The sequence below is a fragment of the Brassica napus genome, unplaced genomic scaffold, assembly GCF_020379485.1.
Source record: "Brassica napus cultivar Da-Ae unplaced genomic scaffold, Da-Ae ScsIHWf_2022;HRSCAF=2671, whole genome shotgun sequence".
Lineage (NCBI taxonomy): Eukaryota > Viridiplantae > Streptophyta > Magnoliopsida > Brassicales > Brassicaceae > Brassica > Brassica napus.
Genome location: NW_026015440.1, coordinates 2,335 through 26,830, shown reverse-complemented (window position 1 = coordinate 26,830; position 24,496 = coordinate 2,335). Strand labels below are relative to the sequence as shown.

The following is a 24,496-nucleotide window of genomic DNA, read 5'->3' as shown; positions in this document are numbered from 1 at the left end:
ACGGCTGGCGTGTTCGTCGGGGCCAATCGACGAACGGGGTGTAAGGTTTTTGGTGGTCGCGTTCGGACAATTTGTTTAGCATTGTCCTCGAATTTTAACTTTTTGCGACGTCTCGCAGTTATTTTCGAGGATTATGCGTGTTTGAAAGGTGATAATCTTTACGATTTTTGGGCCGGATGAGGCCGCAGACGAGCGTAAACTGAAGCGTAAGCGTTTTCGATAAAAAGACAGTGTATATTGTAAAAAATTTTATGTTTCTAAAAACTCGATTACAATAATGGCGATTGTGGGAGTATACGAGTATACGCACCCACTCCCCCCCCCCTTTTTAGAGAGGGGGATAGCTGAACTCGTCTTTTGACAAGCTGCCTACGTACCCCTTTCGAGGATCAAGCCATCTCGTAGTTCTGTTTCATGCCGCGAGTGTTCTTACTCGGCGGTTGGTGTCGCGATGTCCGCCTTGACCGTGTCGATCGTGGCTGGGTCGACGCTATTTTCCGGATGTTCCGGTTGAGTTGTCGCGTGGGCTTCGGATTTATGTCGAGCTTCGACGTCCGATGCGTTTGCGTTGACAGACGATTTTACTTCGTCCTTGTGCGGGGCGCTTTTGGCCGAAGATCGATCTATCTTCGCGCGTTTGCCGTTTGCAGAAGCCGTGATTTGCCTTAACTTATGCTCCGCGAGGAAGCATAGTCGCGACTGTTTTTGGCATCCCCAGATGGCCGCGACTCCGCTCGGCGTTGGGAACTTGAGACCCAGGTGGTAAGTTGACGGAACTGCCTGCATGGCGTTGAGCCATGGGGTTCCCATGATCACGTTGTAGATAGCGGGATGGTCGACTACCGCGAATTCGACGATTTTCGTGATCTCCTTGGCCATGACTGGCAATTGGATTGATCCGAGAGTCATCGACACTTCGCCTGAAAAACCCGTGAGTGGTTTTGGCGTCGGAATTACCTCTCCGAGTTCGATACTCATCCGATTGAGAGTGTCGCGGAAGATTACGTTGACCGTGCTTCCCGTATCGACGAGTACCCTTCCGACTTCTAAATCTCGTATGACGAGATCTATGACGAGCGGGTCGCAGTGAGGTTGGTCGATACCGCCGGCTTCTTCTTCCGTGAAGGTGATCGAGCAATTTTGGCCGTCTCGAGGAGGAGACCATGTAGGCCATTTTGCGCTTGATTCTGCCTTCCGTTGGTAAGCCTTGATGGCTGACACGGTATCGCCGCAGTATTGAGATCCTCCGATGATCATATTGACTCTGCGACGATTGTTATCGTTCCCTTTGTCATCCGGCCTCCTACCGCGTTTATCCCCAGGTTGGTTTCGTTGAGGAGATTTTTCGGCGGGCGGATTTCTGTCCGTCTTTGGAGGCCGATCAGAATCGAGGATGAGATCCTTGACGCTAGTTACTTCCGAAAGCTCTCCAGCGAGCAGCTTCGCGGCCAGTCTTGCTCCCAAGACTTTGCAATTGGTCGTGGAGTGTCCTCGGGATTGGTGGAACTCGCAGAAGGTGTTTTCGTCATACCCTTGATTGCGAGTCCATGTGTTGCCCGTGGTCCGGCCTTGATCCGAACTGATCGCATAGTTATGCGCCCCTTGGAGATCTTCCCCCTCGTGATGGACGTACTTGTCGTTACGAGAGTTCTTCTTTTTCCCCTTCGGATCTGCGTCTTTCGAGGATGGTCTTGCCGGCTTATGTTTTTGCGATAAGACTTTAGTTTCTTCCTCCACTATGATATAGTCCGTTGCTTTGTGGAGGGCGTCCTGGATCGTTCGCGGTTTGTCGAGAGTTATCCATTTTCTGAATTTCGACTTGTACCAGAGCGTCTTTCTCAGCGCGTCGATGGCCACTTTGTCGCTTATCCCGCTGACCCTGGACATTATCAGTTTGAACCGACTGATAAACTCGCGGAGGGGTTCGTCTTCCCTCTGGGAGAGACTCCAGAGATCAACATCGGAGGTTTCCCTGTCTATGAATACAGAGTACTGTTTGAGGAATTCCGATGCGAGCTGTCGAAAACTCCCGATGGTGTTGCGACGAAGGCGTGCGAACCATTCGAGCGCTGCTCCTTCAAGATTTTCGACGAACAGGCGGCAATAGCCGGCATCCTTTTCGCCGTCCTTCAGTCTTGCTCTTCCCATCGCGATGTGGAAAGCCTGAAGGTGCGCTTTTGGATCGGCCGTACCATCGTACTTCGGTACTTTGATCTTTCCCGGATCGGACACCCTCATGTCCGAAATGCGACTGGTAAAGGGGGTCTTTCGAGCTCCTTCCAGCAGTCGATCGATCTCGGGGGCAGCACTAGTAGCATGATGGATTTGAGACTTTACGGCTCTCACTTCTGCCGCAGTCTTGGTGATGTAGTCGCGAAGATCGCGGATATCCGATGTCTCGTCAGTGGATTTCCGAGCCTGTCGGCGCTTACTGCGAGTGAGCTCGGTTTGCCTTTCGGCCAGCTCCTCTTGTTCGTTCCAATAGGCGACTTCTTCTTCTTCCGTCATTGGTTTTTCGAACGGGGAGCCTTCCCGAGCGGATCGGCTTCTGGTCCTTCTTGGATGTCTGTCGACATCCTCGTCGGTGTCGTTGGAGACATCGCTAGGATCCAGGTCAATGTGTTCGGCTTCGTTATCCTCCGAGTCCTTTGCAGGGAGCGGAAGACTTTCAGAGTTCCCCTTCTCGATGGGAGACTTCTCGCTGGGGTTTTGACCGGAAGGTCGTTCCCGCGCGACTCCTGCTCTATCGAGTGGGGTGGCGAAATCGAGCCTCTTCCCGCGGATTTTGGTGGTTCCGCGGGGACGGATAGCTTGGGTCCTTGCCGTTAAGGTTTCAACCTGTTTGGTCAAGGTATTCACGAGCTTATCCTGTTCTTCCGACCTTTTTTCATAGGTGGCGAACATCTTTTTAAACTCCTCGAGAGTCGCGGCGTTGGCTTGCGCGTTGGCCGCAGATACGTCCGCTACCGGAGTGTGGAGATCGGTGCCGCTGCCTCCGTTAAGGGGAGTTTGCACGTTATCCGCGTCGTTGGTTGACATGTCTGACTGTGTGTGGCTTTTGCGGGTTAGATTGATCCGTATCCCCCTCCTTCTAGCGCCAAACTGTGGGAACCGAAATTCGCACTGTCGATTTCCGTTTAAATAAGGAAACTAAGAAAACCCTAGTTTCCCAGAGGACCCGGATATCTGTTAATTACCACACGTCAAGCAATCAGAACACGAGAATAACAACGATAAAAATAAGAAATCGAAAAGAGAGCAAAGTAGATCTTATTCCGAATCTGCGTATGAGCGTTACAACAAGGTATAAGCCTGGGCTCGAGAGCTGTCGGCGAGATTCCTAGTTCTAGCAACCCTAAGACGGCTAAACCTAATTGAGTCGCAGCTCGAAATAACAAAAACGGAAAGTTGCCTAAATCGCTCTAAGTGCTAAGTTTGCTCTGAAAAAGTTCTCTCTTCTGCTCCTCGCCTAGGACTCCTTATATACTAGCTCCAAGGTCGGTTTACGCTTTTACTCTTCTGCCCTTAAGCCGTCATAGCATAAAAATGGAGATATTCCATTTTTCCCGATCTTCACAATTATCTTCAAAACTTCCGTATTTATCCGCGGAAACTTGACATTTATCCTTCCTCGTGGGCCAAGCGCGAACCATGCTGTGGTTCACGGGCTTTTGGTTAGGAAAAATCGTAGGATGGGCCTCGAGTCGTGTTTTAGGTCCCTTTGGGCCGTCTTCCGACTCGACACGTTTACTACGAGTTTTCCGCGGTTTCTAATCCGCGAAGTTTGATCGATGAATTAGAATAGCGGGAAACATAGACTGAGCTTGCTACGGTCTTCGGGAGATAGCATTCGAAGGTTTGACGAGAATGCAAGGACTGGTGTCGTATCGATGTTCGGAAAGGTTCAATCGCTACACAGCGACCGAACTTTGGCTCGAGCCCGGTCGCTATGTAGCGACCGAGCGAAACGAGTGCTCGGTCGCTACGTAGCGACCGAGCTTCGGCTTGAGCTCGGTCGCTACGTAGCGACCGAGCGGGACGATCGCTCGGTCGCTACGTAGCGACCGAGCTTTGGCTCGAGCTCGGTCGCTACGTAGCGACCGAGCGGGACGATCGCTCGGTCGCTACGTAGCGACCGAGCTTTGGCTCGAGCTCGGTCGCTACGTAGCGACCGAGCGGGACGATCGCTCGGTCGCTACGTAGCGACCGAGCTTGGCTGAGCTCGGTCGCTACGTAGCGACCGAGCGGGACGATCGCTCGGTCGCTACGTAGCGACCGAGCTTTGGCTCGAGCTCGGTCGCTACGTAGCGACCGAGCTTGGCTGAGCTCGGTCGCTACGTAGCGACCGAGCGGGACGATCGCTCGGTCGCTACGTAGCGACCGAGCTTGGCTCGAGCTCGGTCGCTACGTAGCGACCGAGCGGGACGATCGCTCGGTCGCTACGTAGCGACCGAGCGGGACGATCGCTCGGTCGCTACGTAGCGACCGAGCTTTGGCTCGAGCTCGGTCGCTACGTAGCGACCGAGCGGGACGATCGCTCGGTCGCTACGTAGCGACCGAGCGGGACGATCGCTCGGTCGCTACGTAGCGACCGAGCTTTGGCTCGAGCTCGGTCGCTACGTAGCGACCGAGCGGGACGATCGCTCGGTCGCTACGTAGCGACCGAGCTTGGCTGAGCTCGGTCGCTACGTAGCGACCGAGCTTTGGCTCGAGCTCGGTCGCTACGTAGCGACCGAGCGGGACGATTGCTCGGTCGCTACGTAGCGACCGAGCTTGGCTGAGCTCGGTCGCTACGTAGCGACCGAGCGGGACGATCGCTCGGTCGCTACGTAGCGACCGAGCTTTGGCTCGAGCTCGGTCGCTACGTAGCGACCGAGCGGGACGATCGCTCGGTCGCTACGTAGCGACCGAGCTTTGGCCCGAGCTCGGTCGCTACGTAGCGACCAAGCGGGACGATCGCTCGGTCGCTACGTAGAGACCGAGCTTGGCTGAGCTCGGTCGCTACGTAGCGACCGAGCGGGACGATCGCTCGGTCGCTACGTAGCGACCGAGCTTTGGCTCGAGCTCGGTCGCTACGTAGCGACCGAGCGGGACGATCGCTCGGTCGCTACGTAGCGACCGAGCTTGGCTGAGCTCGGTCGCTACGTAGCGACCGAGCGGGACGATCGCTCGGTCGCTACGTAGCGACCGAGCTTTGGCTCGAGCTCGGTCGCTACGTAGCGACCGAGCGGGACGATCGCTCGGTCGCTACGTAGCGACCTAGCTTGGCTGAGCTCGGTTGCTATGTAGCGACCGAGCGGGACGATCGCTCGGTCGCTACGTAGCGACCGAGCTTTGGCTCGAGCTCGGTCGCTACGTAGCGACCGAGCGGACGATTGCTCGGTCGCTACGTAGCGACCGAGCTTGGCTGAGCTCGGTCGCTACGTAGCGACCGAGCGGGACGATCGCTCGGTCGCTACGTAGCGACCGAGCTTTGGCTCGAGCTCGGTCGCTACGTAGCGACCGAGCGGGACGATCGCTCGGTCGCTACGTAGCGACCGAGCTTTGGCCCGAGCTCGGTCGCTACGTAGCGACCGAGCGGGACGATCGCTCGGTCGCTACGTAGCGACCGAGCTTGGCTGAGCTCGGTCGCTACGTAGCGACCGAGCGGGACGATCGCTCGGTCGCTACGTAGCGACCGAGCTTGGCTCGAGCTCGGTCGCTACGTAGCGACCGAGCGGGACGATCGCTCGGTCGCTACGTAGCGACCGAGCGGGACGATCGCTCGGTCGCTACGTAGCGACCGAGCTTTGGCTCGAGCTCGGTCGCTACGTAGCGACCGAGCGGGACGATCGCTCGGTCGCTACGTAGCGACCGAGCTTGGCTGAGCTCGGTCGCTACGTAGCGACCGAGCGGGACGATCGCTCGGTCGCTACGTAGCGACCGAGCTTTGGCTCGAGCTCGGTCGCTACGTAGCGACCGAGCGGGACGATCGCTCGGTCGCTACGTAGCGACCGAGCTTGGCTGAGCTCGGTTGCTATGTAGCGACCGAGCGGGACGATCGCTCGGTCGCTACGTAGCGACCGAGCTTTGGCTCGAGCTCGGTCGCTACGTAGCGACCGAGCGGGACGATCGCTCGGTCGCTACGTAGCGACCGAGCGGGACGATCGCTCGGTCGCTACGTAGCGACCGAGCTTTGGCTCGAGCTCGGTCGCTACGTAGCGACCGAGCGGGACGATCGCTCGGTCGCTACGTAGCGACCGAGCTTGGCTGAGCTCGGTCGCTACGTAGCGACCGAGCTTTGGCTCGAGCTCGGTCGCTACGTAGCGACCGAGCGGGACGATTGCTCGGTCGCTACGTAGCGACCGAGCTTGGCTGAGCTCGGTCGCTACGTAGCGACCGAGCGGGACGATCACTCGGTCGCTACGTAGCGACCGAGCTTTGGCCCGAGCTTGGTTGCTACGTAGTGACCGAGCGGGACGATCGTTTGGTTTGAATCCCAAAGAATACTTCTTCGTAGAAATAACCTCGTATAGTTTATTTTTACGAAAATTACATCCCTTCTTTTACTAACTCTTTCGGAAATACGATCTCTGAGGATTTTCGGGTGGTAATTCCGTCGTAACCGTTTTTGATCCCAACAACAGCCATGATAATTTTGATATCAATGAATAGAAAACAACCTTTCATTTTTACATGAAAATTAGGTCAAATGGGGAATGAAATCTGAACAATGTTAATGATATCTTAAGAAATCAATTTTAAATATTTGTTATACATCTGCAACTAAATTTTGGAAACCTTAATAATTATAAATATACAGACAATTATATTTAGTATGAAAATATATCATTTCAAATATAAATAACAACTAAAATGGAAATGTAATATATAGAGCCAAAATATGATGAATGTTTTAAATATGCAGTTGAGTATTAATTTATTGAGTATTAATTTATAGAGGTTCTAATATATTTATCCTTTATACTTTAGAATGAAATCAAAGCTATATTTTTGCTTTTTTATTAATGAAAGGGTAAAATCGTTATTTCTTGTATCTTCTGCTTCCACGAGATTCTCTTTACCCAGACCTAAAATTGCAGCCGTATTTTCATATTTTTAACATAAATCACCATTTTTAAGCTATTTGCTTCAATTAAACTCGGTTTGTTTTGGTATTACCACTTATACACGATATTTAGACCGATTTCAATAACGAAATCACCAAAATCTGAATTTTTTTTTGCTTCTGAGCCGAGTTTTGGAGTGATTATACCATAATCGCGGCGGTGAGGCTCCGCCAAGCGCTTTTCCGGCGAGAAATCGGACGTTCGGGCCGCGTTTTCGAACAGGTAGGGTTTGGTCTGCTTCGATTCTGTATAAGTGTTTCTCGATTTCTCTTCTCGAAGCTCCTTCGTTTGACTCTGGAGGGACTTGGATTCCGGCAACTAAGCAGACCTCGATTCCGCTTTACTCTCGTTTTCTTTTTGTCTGTTCCATCTTCTTCTCGTCTCTCTGTTCTGGTTCATCAAATGATTGATTTTTCGTATAAGCTTACTTTTTTACTGTTTGTTATAATTTTTCAACCTACAAAGTCTCTTCTCACAGTGCTTACTGTACATTTTCCAGATCGAACAGGCTTTGATAGAATCAATGACGGTTCTCAAAAGGTACGTCCTGAGGCTGTTCATGTCCATCAAGTACATAACAGCAAACGTAGTGGACAGAAACAACGGGAGAGTAGTGACAACAGCTTCAACAGTAGAGCACGCAGTCAAGAACTCACTAGAGTGTGGCCGTACTTGCAATGCCAAAGCAGCTGCTATTGTTGGAGAGGTTTTGGCGATGAGGTTGAAAGTAGAAGGGCTCCAAGATGGGCAAGGACGAGGTATCCACGCAGATGTCAAGAAAGAAATTGAAAAGAAAGGGTTCAAGAGTCGAACCAAGGTATGGGCTGTTATTAACTCACTAAAGAACAATGGTGTTACACTCATCCTTGATGATTATGATGCTGATGATGACAAAGATTATCGTGATCGTTCTTATGAGGGTCATCGTTAAATTCACAAGCTTTACTTTCTGTGTCATCTTCCTCCAGCAGTTGTGGAATCTGAGTTTTGGTTCTGTAAACTTGGAACAGTCAAATCTTTGTAACATAATAAAGAGTGTGTTCAAGATAACAACTTTAGTTTTCTTTTCACGTTTATAACAATGAAGTTTCCTGTCGAAATAATTCACAAGTAATATTATAAGTTAAAAAATGATGATCTAGATGCATAATAACAGTACAATCGGCTTGGTATTTAGAATCACTGCTGTTGAGAAGAAATGAAATCACTGGCGAGCGGTCCGACCGGTGGGTGTACCGAGCTTTCCTTGCATCCAATCCTTAAGCATTTGCAATGCCGCTTTTGGCTGATCCATTGGAACCATGTGTCCAGCATCGTGGACCTGTAAAAGGTTTTCCCCATTTCAATAAGTTTCATTTACGTTCTGTGTTTATGGGTTTTGTTTGGTTTACCTTGAGGAAAGTGAGTGAACCGTGGTTCTTCATTAAACCGGCTTCTCTATTATCTACATTGAATGGAACAGTTGCAGCTGCTACAAACTCCTTTCGGCCCGACCATTCCATCTCGTGAACCCATTTCGAGTTTCCTGTCAAGAACATAAACCAAGAAGAAGATATTCAATCAGTCACAGCTTTAACGGTTGAGTAGAGACAAATATAGAACCAAAAGTTGTAACTAGCATCAGAACCGGAAATAGACACCAAGCACATGGACATAGAACAAAGGAAGCGTACCAAGCCAATTGCAGATGAGATCGTATTCTCCAGCATAGATAAGCATCTTGATTCCATCTTCGAGGAGAGCGGGAATCCCGACCTCAAGATTTCGCATCCAATCCAGCTGCATTGCATCATAGACGGCAGTACTGCAAGACACAAACTCGATATCTCCAACACCTAATGCCGTGCGAACGGATTTCTGGTTCAAGAACTTCTCCATGTTCGAGAAATCATAGCATAAGCTTCCTTTACATTGTTTCCTCACGTCGTAATACTTCAAAAAATAGAGAGGTCAAAACAGAGAGAAGTCTTGTAAGTAAAAATTGATTTACTGAATTATGTTTTGATGCTCACGTTTACGTTTCCAGCGATATTCATGATCTTTTGGAATATGTTGTTGCAGACAATGTAAGAAGACGCACAAGCTTCACCACCTCCATCAGCGCCTGAAAAAATCGCATAAAAAGAAAGTTTTGTAAAGTATTTTTTAAAAATCAACGTTTTTGAAAGAAAGACGTTGACAAATATTTACTGCATTCTTTGATGGATTGTTGGCAGTTTCGTAATCACGGTTGAGGTTATCGTGATCAGATTGTGAGATCAACTTCATGTCTAGCGCGTAATCCGCGTATGCAGCATATTGGATCTCTGGGTTGGTCAAACCATTACCAATCGCAAAGCCCTGATGTAAACCAGGTTGGTTTAGCCCAGTGTTTTGTATAATAATAGTAAAAAAAAAGGGTGATACAATTTAACAAGAGAATAGTAGAACAGGGGTGAACTTTTTACCTTAAGGTTGATGTGAGTTCCTTCCTTGTTCTTGTTTCCACGGTGAACTCTTGAAGCCAATGCCGGAATGTAATGTCCGGCGTAGGATTCACCAGTAATGTAAAAATCATTCTTCACGAACTGTGGATGTTCTTTGAAAAATGCCTGCAATGAAAGGAACAACATTTAGAAAAAAAAAGAGGAGGTTTTCAAGTACATATTTTGTGATGAAACAGAGGAAAGTACTGAAACCGAACTTGTAAGAAGTCGTAAAGGTCATTACTGACACCATCCTCATCATGTCGGAGATCACTTTCGTCCGATGTGTAACTAAAACCAGTCCCTACCGGTTGGTCCACGTAGATTAGATTTGATGCCTAAACATTAAATTAAAAGAAGCTAAATATTAAAATCAAAAGAAGTTAAAAACAAGTGGTTGAGATTATTGGTTTCTTGTTGGGATGAGAAAACGTGTTTTGGTTGACCATTTTTCTAACCAACCTTGTCCCAACCGAAATCGTTCCAAGCAAGAGATGAGTTGTTGGAGACGGTGAACGGTCCGTTCTCATAGAACAGAGCCAGTTCGCTACTGCAACCGGGTCCACCGGTTAGCCAAATCACCACAGGGTCTGCTTTGTTGCTTCTTGACTCGAAGAAGAAATAGAACATCCTGTGAATAAATTGAGCATTAAAATCCCGGTTTAGTGGTACTACCAAAGTTAATCGGAAAAGTGCCAACTATTGAATTTGCTGGTTTTGTCCGCACTGGATTTAGTGAAGAAATTTAACCCGGAGTGGTTGTTGAACCGGTTTAATTATGGTTTACCGGTTATAACAAAAGAAGTTACCTGGCTGCTTTTGAATTAGGAAGTTTGTAGTAACCAGCATGGTGACCAAAATCCTGAAGCGAAGGAGAACCGCCGGAGTCACGACGGTCAATGGTCGCCGGTAAATCAAAGTTTCTCTCGACGAGTCTCGGAGCCTCAGAACCGTCTTCAGGGATGACATTGACATCACGGGTAGGCATCAAGTTGAAACCTTTGATTAACCTCTCCGCCGTAAGAGTGGGCAAACTCGCCGACGAAGAGAATGATAAAGGGTCGTTTGTGACAGGTTTGGAATTTGAGGGGGTGAAATGAGAGAAAAGGAATATACAGAGGAACAATGTGAGAAATGATGTTCTCGAGTCCATTTTTTTTTGTATTTGGAGTTTATGTTGTTGTGTGAGAGAGTTGGGTTATGGGATCGAAGAGATGAATGTATTTATAGAGTTGGCTTGTTTAGTTGCTCGTATACATACAGATCAAAAGAATAGCAAAAAAAAGAAAAAAGTGATAGTTTCCCAAATATTTTATTTTATTATATTTGCATACGAAAACTGTCAAATTTTATTTTTATTTGTTTGCCACCTCGAAAAGGTAATCGGTTGGTACAATAAAACCCGATTCGAAAGCTTATATTTAAGGGAAATTGGGCTGTATAACCTTCAAACAAATTATATTTCATTACATAACTAAACTCCTAACTTTCATCTCCAGTACATGTATTTTATGTAATAATGCTATATTACCTTTCAATTCAACCTGCGTGACCTGCTGAGAGTTATTTATCAAAAGAAATATTAAATAAATAATTTAATAAATTGTGGTTATCATTGTTCCACATCTCTTTCTCTTCTTCTTCCTCTTCTCCCCATCTCTGTTTTTTTTATACATACGAACACAACCACTAGACTAAGAAATAATATGGATTTTGGGCTTGTGGAATTGAGTTTAGAGGAGAAGATGTCACCGTAGACAACAACGAGGTGACATCATAATTTTTTTTTTTTTTAGTTTTTTTCAATGTTGTTCATCTTGATTTTTTTCATTGTTATTTAAATTGTTATAGTATGCTGTATTGATATAGTATGATGAAGAATAATTACTCTGGACTAGTGAATGTGTGTATCACCATGTCTGTAAAAAGAGGAAGATGTAAAGAAGATGAACTCGTCGACTATACTATATGTAGTGAAAGAAATTATAGTATAGTACGATTCTTATATTTTTGTACAATTCGCAAGTACCAAACTAAATAGTATGCTACGGTTGTTGTATTATTGTACCATCGATTGTTTGATAAATTCATTATTTATCAATTTCTTGTTTACAACTATATGTACTATACTATTTATTTTGTTCTATACTATTTGGGTTTAGAGTTTATACTTGGGTTTAGGTTTAATGATTAAGATTTAGGGTTTAGTATTTGGAAGGTGGGGGGGTTGATGTTTGGGTTTAGTGACCGTATTATGTATGTTCCATTTGACGATTAAAAAAGAGTGTTTTTTGCTTACCAATTTATACTATACTATGTATTTTGTTCCATTCTATTTGGGTTTATAGTCTGCACTTGGGTTTAGGGTTTAGTGATTAGGATTTAGGGTTTAGTATTTGGAAGGTGGGAGTTTAGGTTTGGGTTTAGTGATAGCATTTTGGGTTTAGTATTCAAAAGTTAGGTCTGAATTTAGCATTGAGGAGTTTTGTTTGGATTTAGTTTAATATTACATAATATTATATACCATTTTCAGATTTTGATAATTGGGTTTAAGGTTTATATTTGGGTTTAGGGTTCAGTAATTAGGGTTTAGAGTTTAGTATTTAGATGGAAGGGTGATGTTTAAAGTTTAGGGTTTATTATTTTGGAGTTGAGGTTTGGATTAAAGTTTAGTATTTACTAGGTGTGAGTGGATTTTGAATCCTATTATTTTTAGTAATATGGTATAGAAAAATTAGATGTATATTTATGTGTTAAAAAAAAGTGTGGTGTTGATTGAATTACGTGTGATAATTAATTATGGGGGTGTCAAATTGTTGATGTCATCAGTTTCTCTCTCTATTACTGGTAACTTGAACAAAAAAAGGTATTACCGGATAGAAGTTGACATAATTGTTATGGGTTTTATTATGTCAAAATCAATGCTATGCACTTAATTTCCTTTTCAAATTTGGTCATTTAGCTAATTCACCCTATATTTAACCCTATTTAAGAAAATTCAACCTCGGTATTCAAAAAAAAAAATCAACAAAAATTCTTTAAAATAGCTATTTTTTAAGTTTTTGTCATAAATATAACATTCAATAAAAAAAATGATAAAATTAAATTCTATTAAAAGATAAACTATAAAGTTAACTAATCTCAACTTAGGTTTAGAGTTAAGGAATATAATTTGTAGATAGGATTTCAAATTTAAAAAAAAATAAAAAATTAAAATTAAAATTTTCAAAATAAAATAAGTCATTTTAGTCTTTTATTTAGAACTATTTTTATGACAAAAACTTTTTAAAAAATTATTTGTGAGAATTGTCCAAAATCAACATATTTAGAAATAGCTAGAGATTGATTCAAAGATCGATATATTTAGTTAAACATGTGAAATGATTAAATCAAGTGATAATGTTGACAAATATCATTCTCACTCACTTATTGAGTAGTTGCCATATAGGTTTAAATAAAAAATACATTTTAAATTTATTAAAATCTGGTGAATAGTATATCCATCGTAGAAAATCAGTCAGATGGTAGAAATAAAATCATTTGTTCACAATAAAAATTGAAGAAATCTAACCAGAAATTTGATGTTATTGGTTATGATATTTATAAGTTCTCCTAGAAAAGAAAGATAAATATATATTGGAATTGTGAGAAGAACCTTTTTGTAGCCACTCTTAGGATATTTTTTCTTAGTTTATTGCCGTGATAAGTCCAACTTGCTCTTTCGAGAAAAATCTGTATATGATTGCGCTTGTTCAAGAACTCATGACAACACAAATTGAATTAAGATGGAAACACGTACCTACCGGAATATTAGAATCTTTAATTTTATGCACATAAATTTTCGCAATTGCAATTAATACGTTAGAAAAGGACAAAAGACAAATGCAGTATGTTTGTGTGAACGCTAGCTATTTCGTTTGCTTTCACTTACTGTCTGTCCAAATCTTTGCTTTAATTTAAATCTTCCGCATAAATTGTATTTCTGTTAGAAGAATCCCTTAGACATGGATTTATTTCCCTTTTTAAACATTATTATGGAACTTTATTAAAGATTAGTGATCTTTTGCACGCTTCAAAAACTTCTTTAAAAATTACAAGTCATTTGACAAATACGATTTTGACACATGGTGTGAGATTATATGTTTTTAATAAACAGAAACGAAAAAAATTAAAATGTAAAAAAAAAAACAGTTTCCTTTATCAACTGATTTATATTAATTATTTTATACAAGCTAACAATCACTAATATTTTCACACTACACCAATAATTTCCTCTTGAATTCGTTCAACTTTCTTTTGACTCATGTTGCCATATATTTAAATTCATTTAGAAATAGTAAGTTCTTTTATTTTTGGGAAAATTGTTTTTTTAGAGCAAAAAAATGGTAACTATGTCCCTTTATACTAATTTATACTACTTTATGTCCCATTAGACTAATTTTTTTCAAAATGGCAGTAATGCCCTTAAAATTGTAATTTTTTATTCCTTTTTCGTTTTTTTATTTTTTTGTTCCTTTTTCGTTTTTTTTATTTTTTTTTTTAAATCGATTTTTTTTTCAAAATATAAAAGTGAATATTTCCAAATATTTTGTTTCCATATTTTTAGGAACTGATTTCTTATCCGTAGAATACAACTAATATGTAGAAATCGGTTTCTACAGTTTTTTAGAATTATAGTAATGTTTATATTTTGATTTCTACATGTTTTAGATTTATAGTAAATCTGTAGAAGTCGGTTTCTAAGTGTTTTAGATTTATATTAATGTGTAGATTTTGATTTCTAAAGATTTTAGAACGATAGGTTAAGCGCGGAATGTGTATTCTAAATATTTTTAGAATACTCCTATTTATGTAGATCACGTATTCTAAACATTGTAGATTCAATGAAAAAAGTGGATTTCGTTTTCTATTTCGTAGAATGTCATTTCTACTTTATTTAGAACATAATATGAAATTTATAATTTTAACTTTTTATAACTGGAAAAAATATCACTAAGTTCATATAGGTATTTTATCAAAAGTTACTATTTTTCCAAATTTTTTTGTTTGTAAAACTATTTATTAAATTTATTTTCAAAAATATTAAAGGGTGTTATAGGAAAATATGACACAAAATATAGATTAGTCTAAAGAGACATAGTTACCATTTTTTTGCTCTAAAAAAACAGTTTTCCCTTTATTTTTTTGCAACAACTCTATCGATTCTCTCTGAAATTGTAAGTTCCTTAATTTTTTGCTCCATTTCCATTAATCAAAAACTTTTACACTTTATAATTCTATCTGATCTTGATTAGTTATCTGAGTTAACAATTTTACAAAGGAGATAACTCAAAAACCTCAAATATAACACTTTATAACTAAAACGAAAACTCAAAACATAAAATATATAAATCATGTTGGTAAAATTTTTGAATTATCCTTTACATATACTAAAGCACAAAATACCTTACCAATAAAATTATAACACATGGCGTGTGTTTACAATTAAAAAAAACTAGATTTTGGATCCGCGGGTGTATGTTCTAAATTATTATATATGGACATCCATTTTCATTTCTAAAGCTATTTGTAAAGAAATCATGATTTAGGGAGTGATTGGTAGTTGTTGTAGGTGCTGTCCACAACGTTATTTATTTATACAGCACCAAATTCACAGCAATCATGCTTTAAATTTTTTTTTGAAACCACAGTTCTTGAAATAACCTACAGCTGTACAAGTCATCTGCAGAGCCAAATATTCAAAGCAATTTTTTAATGCTTTCCATAAAATTCTACAACAATAAAATCTAAAACCACCGCAAAAAGTCTACAGATTTTTTTCTACAGCAAAAATTTAAAAGCTACAGTCATTACCAATCATACCCTTAACTTTATAAAATGAATCTAGAGCAGAAAAATTAAAAAAAGGAATTTCTTAGCTTTAGAAATTCAATTTTCTACGGCTTTTATTTAGTGCTTTCAATGTCTTTAGAAATATTTCAACAACACAATAAATTAAAGTCACAGCAAAAATACTCACGACACAATTTCTAAAGCATAAAACCTAAAGCCACACACCAACCAATCACCTCCAAAGTATGTTGTTGTACAACTTACCATTTTATTTGCTTATTGTAAAAATTAAATTGTTAAAATATTATCTTATTAAGATAACGTTGTGGGTGTTTTATTAAATTATACTGAATATTTCTTATTTCCACATAGTTTTAGTCAGCTTATAATTATAGACTTTTTAAACTTTAATAATAAAAAGTAATGGAAAGGTACCTTAAAAAAAATATAGTTCTTTAGGAAGCCCATCGATTACTAAATTGGGCAAGTTCATTTAGAATTGGTTTATCGTATTAAAAAAAAAAACAAAAACGTGGACTTTCATCAAATACGAAAACCCATAAGTTTTTTTTTTCGGCGAAACAAACAGAAAAAATTGCCTTGGCCGTATTTTCTTATTCAGACTGAAAGAACTGTTTCTCTATGAAGATATTTGTCGATAATGTTTTGGGCAGTGGCAGAAAATCGTAATTATTTAAGAAAAGTCTGGGGTAAGTATTAAATGTACTCCTGTTTTAATAGTTTAGACAAAAATGCAAAAATATTCAAATGTTTCAAATGTAATAAATAAAACAGTTTCGTTTATCAACTGATTTATATTATTTATTTTTTATACAAACTAACATTCCCTAATATCTCTCACAATACACCCATGATCTTCCCTCGAAATCCTTAAATTTATCTTGACTCATGTTGCTATATATTTAAATTCATTTAGAAATTGTATGTTCCTTTTTTTTTGCAAAAACTCCACTGATTCTCTCTGAAATTGTAAGTTCCTTAATTTTTTGCTCCAGTTTTTTAATCAAAAACTTTTACTGAACGTATCCACACTGCCATATCTACAATTTTAGGTAAAGGCTTCGATTGACGAGATGTCGTATTAGAGTTGACTTAAAATAAAAGGGGAAAACTGTTTTTTTAGAGTAAAAAAATGGTAACTATGTCTCTTTAGACTAATCTATATTTTGTGTCATATTTTCCTATAACACCCTTTAATATTTTTTAAAATAAATTTAATAAATAGTTTTACAAACAAAAAAAATTTGGAAAATAGTAACTTTTGATAAAATACCTATATGAACTTAGTGATATTTTTTCCAGTTATAAAAAAGTTAAAATTATAAATTTCATATTATGTTCTAAATAAAGTAGAAATGACATTCTACGAAATAGAAAACGAAATCCATTTTTTTCATTGAATCTACAATGTTTAGAATACGTGATCTACATAAATAGGAGTATTCTAAAAATATTTAGAATACACATTCCGCGCTTAACCTATCGTTCTAAAATCTTTAGAAATCAAAATCTACACATTAATATAAATCTAAAACACGTAGAAACCGACTTCTAAGATTTACTATAAATCTAAAACATGTAGAAATCAAAATATAAACATTACTATAATTCTAAAAACTGTAGAAACCGATTTCTACATATTAGTTATATTCTACGGATAAGAAATCAGTTCCTAAAAATATGGAAACAAAATATTTGGGAATATTCACTTTTATATTTTGAAAAAAAAAATCGATTTTAAAAAAAAAATAAAAAAAACGAAAAAGGAACAAAAAAATAAAAAAAACGAAAAAGGAATAAAAAATTACAATTTTAAGGGCATTACTGCCATTTTGAAAAAAATTAGTCTAATGGGACATAAAGTAGTATAGATTAGTATAAAGGGACATAGTTACCATGTTTTTGCTCTAAAAAAACAATTTTCCCAAATAAAAGTTACATTTTGAAATGTAACTTGCAGTAAAAATAATATGGTAGAATCTGTAGATTTATGTGGTGAATTCATGATAAAAATATGAGTTACTAACTTTTGAAAGTAAATGACCGGTGACATTTTGATGTATAAATGTAGTATTTTTATTTAAAATAAAAATAATAATGATTATTATTATTTATTAATGTTAAAAATAATAACATTTATTATAAATTTGATCTTTTATATACTAAAACACAAGTTATATGACCAAATAAAATTATGACACATGGCGTGTGTTTACAATTTTTTTTTTGTGTTATAAATTTGATATTTTATATACTAAAACACAAGTTACATGACCAAATAAAATTATGACACATGGCGTGTTTACAATTTTTTTTTGTCAGCAACATAAACAGACTCATATAGATTCTGCAAACCACAATGGTAGCTCTGCATCCATATGAACGACAGATGACGGTTGTTTCTTTGTACTGCGTGCGAGACTGTCCGCCTTTGAGTTATGTGTTCGTGGTATATGAATGATCTCTGAGCTGTTGAAACTTCTTTTCAAAAATGTAATGTCGTTCAGATAGCTTGCAAAGGCTGGCCACTCCTCTGGTTCCGAAACCATCTTCACCAATTGAACACAATCCGTTGCAAAAGTAACCCGGAACTGTCTAAGGTTCCTCATGCATTCCATTGCCCATATGAGAGCCTCTATCTCTGAGTGTAGTGACGACTGACTTGCTCTTGTATTCCTTGCTTCCATTAGTCCATCATAACCTTCCAGAGTACTATACCATCCTTGTCCTGAATATATATATCATGATTTTTCCAGGATCCATCCGTAAAACACCATCTATCTGGTATGGTCGGGATTGCCGCTGGTACAGGTAGCCGAGTGTGGTCCATTCCCTAATTCTGGGAATTTTGCGCTTCCGCCCAAAGTAACGATTCCGTTTCTGCTAATTTGAGAGTATCTTTCGGGTCCATATCTACATTGCTAAAACCTTTGTTGTTTCTACTTTCCATATATACCAGAGAATCCATGCAAAATGATGATCCTCCCTTTCGGGGGAGACTCTCCAAAATAGATGATCCATATTGGTAAATAATGATTGAGTAGGAAATATTCCGGATTCGTTGGGATCCGTAAAAGTGCCCAGACTTGGATCGCCGGTGGACATTCAAAAAATACATGATTAATTGACTCCTCGGGAGCTCCGCATCGGTCATTGGTTTACAATTTAAAAAAAAAGAAAAAAAAATTCAAATGTAAGAAAATAACAGTTTCGTTTATCAAGTGATTTATATCAATTTATTTTCTATACAAACTAACAATCCCTAATATCTCTTACACTGCACCCATGATCTCCCCTTGAAATCGTTAAACTTTCTCTCTCACTCATGTTGCCATATATATCTAAATCCATTTAGAAATTGTTTTTTTGCAACAACTCCGTTGATTCTCTCTGAAATTGTAAATTCCTTATTTTTTTGCTCTAGTTTCATTAATCAAAAACTTTTACGAAACATATAACCACTGCCAAATCTACAATTTTAGATAATGGCTTCGATTGGTGTGATGTCATATTAGAGTTAATTTACAATAAAAGTTACATCAAAATGTAACTTTAGTAAAATTTATGTTGTAAAAGCTGTAGATTTATATAGTGGGTCACTGTAAAAATATGAGCTCCTAAACTTTTAAAGTAACTAGCTGGTAACATTTTTCATGTACAATGTAGTAGTATTTTTTATTTAAAACAAAATAATGACAGTTACTATTTATAATGTTAACAATAATAACATTTATTATGAATTTAATAAAATAGACTGAAAAATAAATTTACAATAGAAAGGTGTTTATATATTTACGTAATTTTGTATATAAAAATTTTAGTTACCAAACAAAGCTAATAGTTAAAATTAAAGAAATACTTATGTTTAAATAATAATTAAAATAATATAAGAAATTTTTTAATATTTTTTGACAAACTAGTAGATAATTAAGTGAATTAATTAAAAATGATTTAGTAACTGAAGGAAAGTAAACGTGAGAAATGTTTGCCATGCAATTAAAATATTAAATTTAAAAATAAATAAAAAGTAAACGTAAGATAGTTGATAGAAAAAATAACTACTGGCTCAAATTCTAATACATACGATTTTGCTTGATGTTGATTAATCTTTTGAGTTACCAATTTTACAAAGGATATAACTCAAAATTGTACCTCAAATATAACGCATTACTAGATCCTGACCCGCACGCCCGCACAAGTGTTTTTTTTTATAGTTACCTAAACATTTCAAAACACAACAATTTAATGGTTTTATTTTATCGTTTCATTTGGATCGGTTCGGTTCGGATGGTGTCGGGTTTAGATCCAGTTTTATTTTTTTATAAAATCTGATAGAACCAAATTATAAATATTTTGAGTTTGATTCAAGTTTAAACCAAAATTCCGAAAATGCCCAAAACCTAGAAAACTCGAAAAAACTGGAGCAATTCAGAGGTTTTGGATATCATTTACTTATAAATATCAAAAAAATCTTAATTCAGGTAATTAATATTTATTTTATTTTGAATATTGAACTACCCGCTCGGTTTTGGTTTTTGGTTTAGAGAAATAAGAATCAATTGAGTTTTTTGATAGAAATCATTGGGCTTTTTATGTATATATATATATATATATATATATATATATATATATATATATACGCCGGGAATCATTAATAATACTTCAAATTAAAAAAACAAATCAAGGTTAAGTACTAATTGTACTTTAGTTTTAATAGTTTAGACGTCTATACATAACATTTTGATTGTTTATATGTTGTAATTTATTGTTTCAAATATTCAATTCTTTTAATTGTTTGTTATATGAATGTATATGTACTTTGTAAAAATTTGTAATGTAATCTAACAAAATATAGGAACATATATATAATATTATATATTAACTGTTAAAATGGTGAAACTCTAATTTTATGTTTCTTATAGTTTAACTAATATAAATAAATTTTGGTATATATATGTTATATAGTGTAATGCACCGAAGATACATCTAATCTATTAATAGTATATATATTAGTAAGAGAATTTATAAATTGATCAGTGGGTCCATGTGCTAAATAATACATTAATAAGCCATAGAAAGCGCCTAACTATTTTTGTTGACAAATTTATTAACTTGTCTGTTTTTTTAAAACACTATTAACATGTCTCTTTGTTCACTAATATGTTTAGGCACAGGAATTTAGTTTCGGTTGCATTCGAGTTTGTTTGTTTTCGGTTTGGTTATAGCTTTTAGGTTTTCAGTTGTAAGAGATTTACAAACTGTTTGGTTATTTATGAACTTGAGTTTGGTTTCGGTTTTGTTATTTTAGTTTTTGTTTGGTGTGGATAATAATGTAAGCAACCCGACAAAATTTCAATTTTGTTCTACTTTGGTTTGCGTTTTTGGATAGTTTTGAATAATTTGGGTAAAAAATATCGGATCTCTTGGATAATTTAAATATTATTGATAAAAATATTAGGGTGATTTGGTTATATCGGAAAATTAAGATAATTGTAAAAAATTTGGATAAAAAGTAATAGGGTTATCAATTTTTTTTGAATAGTTCGGTGTATAAATAATATTTTTAGGAATATAAATTGTATTTGGATAGTTTGGTTTTCAGTTTAGATCTGTTTAGTTTTGGTTTTACTGTTTTAGAGATATAAGAACCATTTGGCTATTTGTGAACATTGATTCAGGTTTAGTTTTTATTTTATTTTATTTGTATTTCAGTTCGGATCTTGACTTATCAAATTCCAATTAAACAATATATCTTGTATTTGATAAATAGCTTATTAAAATTTATTTTCAGGATATATTTTATAAATTCCCGATATTAAGACTGTTATCATATTAAAATTGTTGCAAATACCAACTTAATAATTACAAAGTATTTTGAGTATTTCGAGGTTTATAAATATGAATTTTTATTAGATATTCTTGATAATATATAAATAAATATATTACTGCATAAATATATTTTTGTATTTGAAATATTTAGTAAATAATAGGACTGGAAAGATATTCTTAAAATTTCTACATCATATATATATTAAAACAGAAGTCACAACCTTAATTCTTTTGTGAATTTAAAAAAAATGATCCTAATAGACCTATTACTAGAAAGTCATATTACATTTAATCTCTTCTTATCACTTAAAAATTTGAGCCTACCAGAAATTTTTATTGGGCTATCAATAATTAAATTTAAACAATAGATGATCCATTGGATTTATAGATAATATAAATTAAATAGATATAATTTAATGTTGTAATACTATACATCCATATTTTAATTATTTAAAAAATATTTGTCAATGTTAACTTTTAAAATTATAAAGATTTTTTTTTAAATAACAAAAATCATATTATCTAACAATGATTAATCTTTACAACCTTAAACAATGAATTTTTTTTTAAACTATATAGTTTATTTTAAAAGTTAAACAAAAACTAATGTTTATTATTTACTTACTCGATAATATAAATCTATGCAGCGAAAAGTTTATTTTTTAAATACTTTCTAAATCTGTGAAATGTTACAATATCTTTGGATATGACAATAAAATAATATTGTACTAATCTTTATATATATAGTTACGATTTTAATAATAAAATAATAATCCAAAAAATATATATAGAAGAAGATACAAATACATGTGAAAGTTTGAAACATCTATTCAATAAAAAACATATACCGTAAATTTATTATGTTTTAAAAATTGATAGACACATATATATTATAATATATACCAATTTAGAATTGAAAACAAATGTTTATATAAAAATAAATGTAACTATTAGATTTGGTCCTATTTATTTTAATTTTAATAATCTCTCTTTTAATGATCACAATCTAGATCGACTCCCATTTATTTTCAAAATATTAGATTGGTCCTATTTATTTTAATTGTTTTTAAGTGTATATGTTGTTGGTTATTATATATTATATATGGTTATATATGTAAATGCTTTTCTTTATTCTGTATACAATACTCTATAATAACTATATTATTGATTTATAGAATAAGGCCTTGACTATTTTGAAATGTTTCCAAATTGTATATATTAAAATATAGTAGTGTATAAAAAATATTTTAATACAGTCATATGTAAAAAATAAATGTAACTATTTATTGAGATATTTCGTCAAATGCAAAAACCTTACAGATACTCTTCAATACATAATACAAAATCTAAAATAATAATCCTCAGTATCATAAATCCATACGTAAGATATTTTTCTAATTGCTTGTTCAGTATTTTAATGACATACTTTAAATGAATATGCTAGAATAAAAGGATTTAAATTTCGTTCAGTAATGTTTTGTTGGACTAATTTAGATAATATTTTATATGATCCACATTGTTAGTCTAATTGTAAATGACTAAAGAAACCGTAATGAAATCATAAATATCTAACAAAACTCCTTATAATACGAAGTATTGTATTCTTTTTTGAAATAGTTAATATGTTTTTATAATTAATATAGGAGTGGCAGACCAACAATTAACCAAGGAACATTTGTTTTGATTTATGCAGACTAAATCATACCGAAGCATTATTGTTAACAAACCACGAGATTTTAGTTCACTCAGTTTTGTTATTTAAGTTTAAGTACACGTAAATTTATTAGCAGGATTAGCAAAGTTATAAAACAGACATTGTTTAAATTCAATGGCATTCCTTGGTAAATATTAAAAAAGTAAGAGTTAAGTACTAATTGCACTTCAATTTTAATCTCTTACTAGATCTGGACCCCCTGACCGGGCGGATTTTTTTTTCTGTTTACGTAATGTAATTAAATTTTTTACACCATGATATAATGTATCAAAATTTTAATACAAATTATGATAAAATTATATCACATAATACAAATATTGTTGTAACATAATTTGACACACTGTGGCAACAAAATTGATCACACTGTGGTAAGGTAATTTAACTTGGGCCAAATTTCAATTGACAACCATTAAAATATGATGAAATAAAGAATTATGAGTGAGTATGATATATGAAGTAGATAAATAAGATATATTTTTTTACGGAAATTAATTTATTCAACGGCTACGAAAAGGTTACTTATTTAAAATTTGATTAAGATTTGTTTATTGTGTGTTATTGTGAAACCAACAAATAGAAAAAGGTAAGATTATATTGGTGAAATTTGAATATTGCGTTTATTGTTTAGTAGTTATGGATCAAATTTTATTGTATCTTTACTGTTCCGAAATTGAAGGGGAAATCTTGTTTAGAAACAAATTAGTAGATTCTGCAAATATTTCTATTTTTTTTTTCTGAAGTATAAGATTGTTGGGCGGAGGGAAAAGTTTTTTTTCAATTCAAAAATATTAGATTTTAATTAAGAATAATGATTATTAATTATTTGGACATATGGAAGTCAGTACAAATAAGGTAAGGATTGAATATAAGTCCAGTGGAATATTTCAATATAATAAAGTTTTCTTAGTTTAATTACTTATAAAGCTTATATAATTTGATGTTCGTGCAGGTTACGTAAGCTAAGGATGGGATTCATATAATAATAAGCAATGTTACGGGGTCTGTAGCTCGTAGGGGAATTATTTATGTTTGTTCCTTTATAATAAAAATATGTAGTTTGTTTGAATTTGAGTTATTAAAAAAAAACAATGAATATGTGGAAAAGATATTTAATGGCATTAAACTATAAATATTGTGTAATTTTAGGGTTATTATATAAGTGTATTTCTGTTTTAATAAAGTAGATATATTAATAGAGAAACACTTAAAAATTTATAACATGTAGTTTGTATTAATTAAAAAAATGTCCTGATGAGTTGTCACGTAATTGAAATGCTAATTTTGCTTACTTAAGGCTTGAGAATCAATTGAGAATTTTGTTAGTCAAAATTAAATTACTAAGAAATGTTATATTATATAGTATGTCCATTATGTACCATTCACTTATCAAAATGATATTATTATATACTTATTAAATAAAACCTACAAATTACCACCTAATTTGATGGCGATTAATGATTTTAAATAATAAAGATTTGCTAACAATCTGTATAATTTCTATCATTTATGTTTAATTATTTATTATT

At 36.3% G+C, this 24,496-nt stretch overlaps 2 protein-coding genes across 2 annotated transcripts; one reads left to right on the top strand and one right to left on the bottom strand.

Annotated features, from left to right (window-relative positions):
- The first annotated feature begins 7,008 nt into the window (after positions 1-7,008).
- Positions 7,009-8,233, top strand: LOC125599858. The gene is made up of 2 exons (XM_048772898.1): positions 7,009-7,331; positions 7,609-8,233. The coding sequence occupies exon 2, from the start codon at positions 7,633-7,635 to the stop codon at positions 8,038-8,040; it is 408 nt and encodes a 135-aa protein (XP_048628855.1). The 5' UTR covers positions 7,009-7,331; positions 7,609-7,632; the 3' UTR covers positions 8,041-8,233.
- On the bottom strand, positions 8,153-10,788 carry LOC106347492 (serine carboxypeptidase-like 48). The gene is given in 10 exon segments (XM_013787031.3): positions 8,153-8,430; positions 8,501-8,634; positions 8,783-9,041; positions 9,122-9,213; positions 9,300-9,329; positions 9,332-9,449; positions 9,557-9,700; positions 9,793-9,912; positions 10,037-10,205; positions 10,384-10,788. Coding segments are annotated over 10 exon segments (1,527 nt in total). The 5' UTR covers positions 10,728-10,788; the 3' UTR covers positions 8,153-8,313.
- Positions 10,789-24,496: the final 13,708 nt, after the last annotated feature.

Coding starts and splice junctions, on each gene's coding strand:
- LOC125599858 (XM_048772898.1), top strand. CDS start 7,633: ATGACGGTTCTCAAAAGGTACGTCCTGAGGCTGTTCATGTCCATCAAG.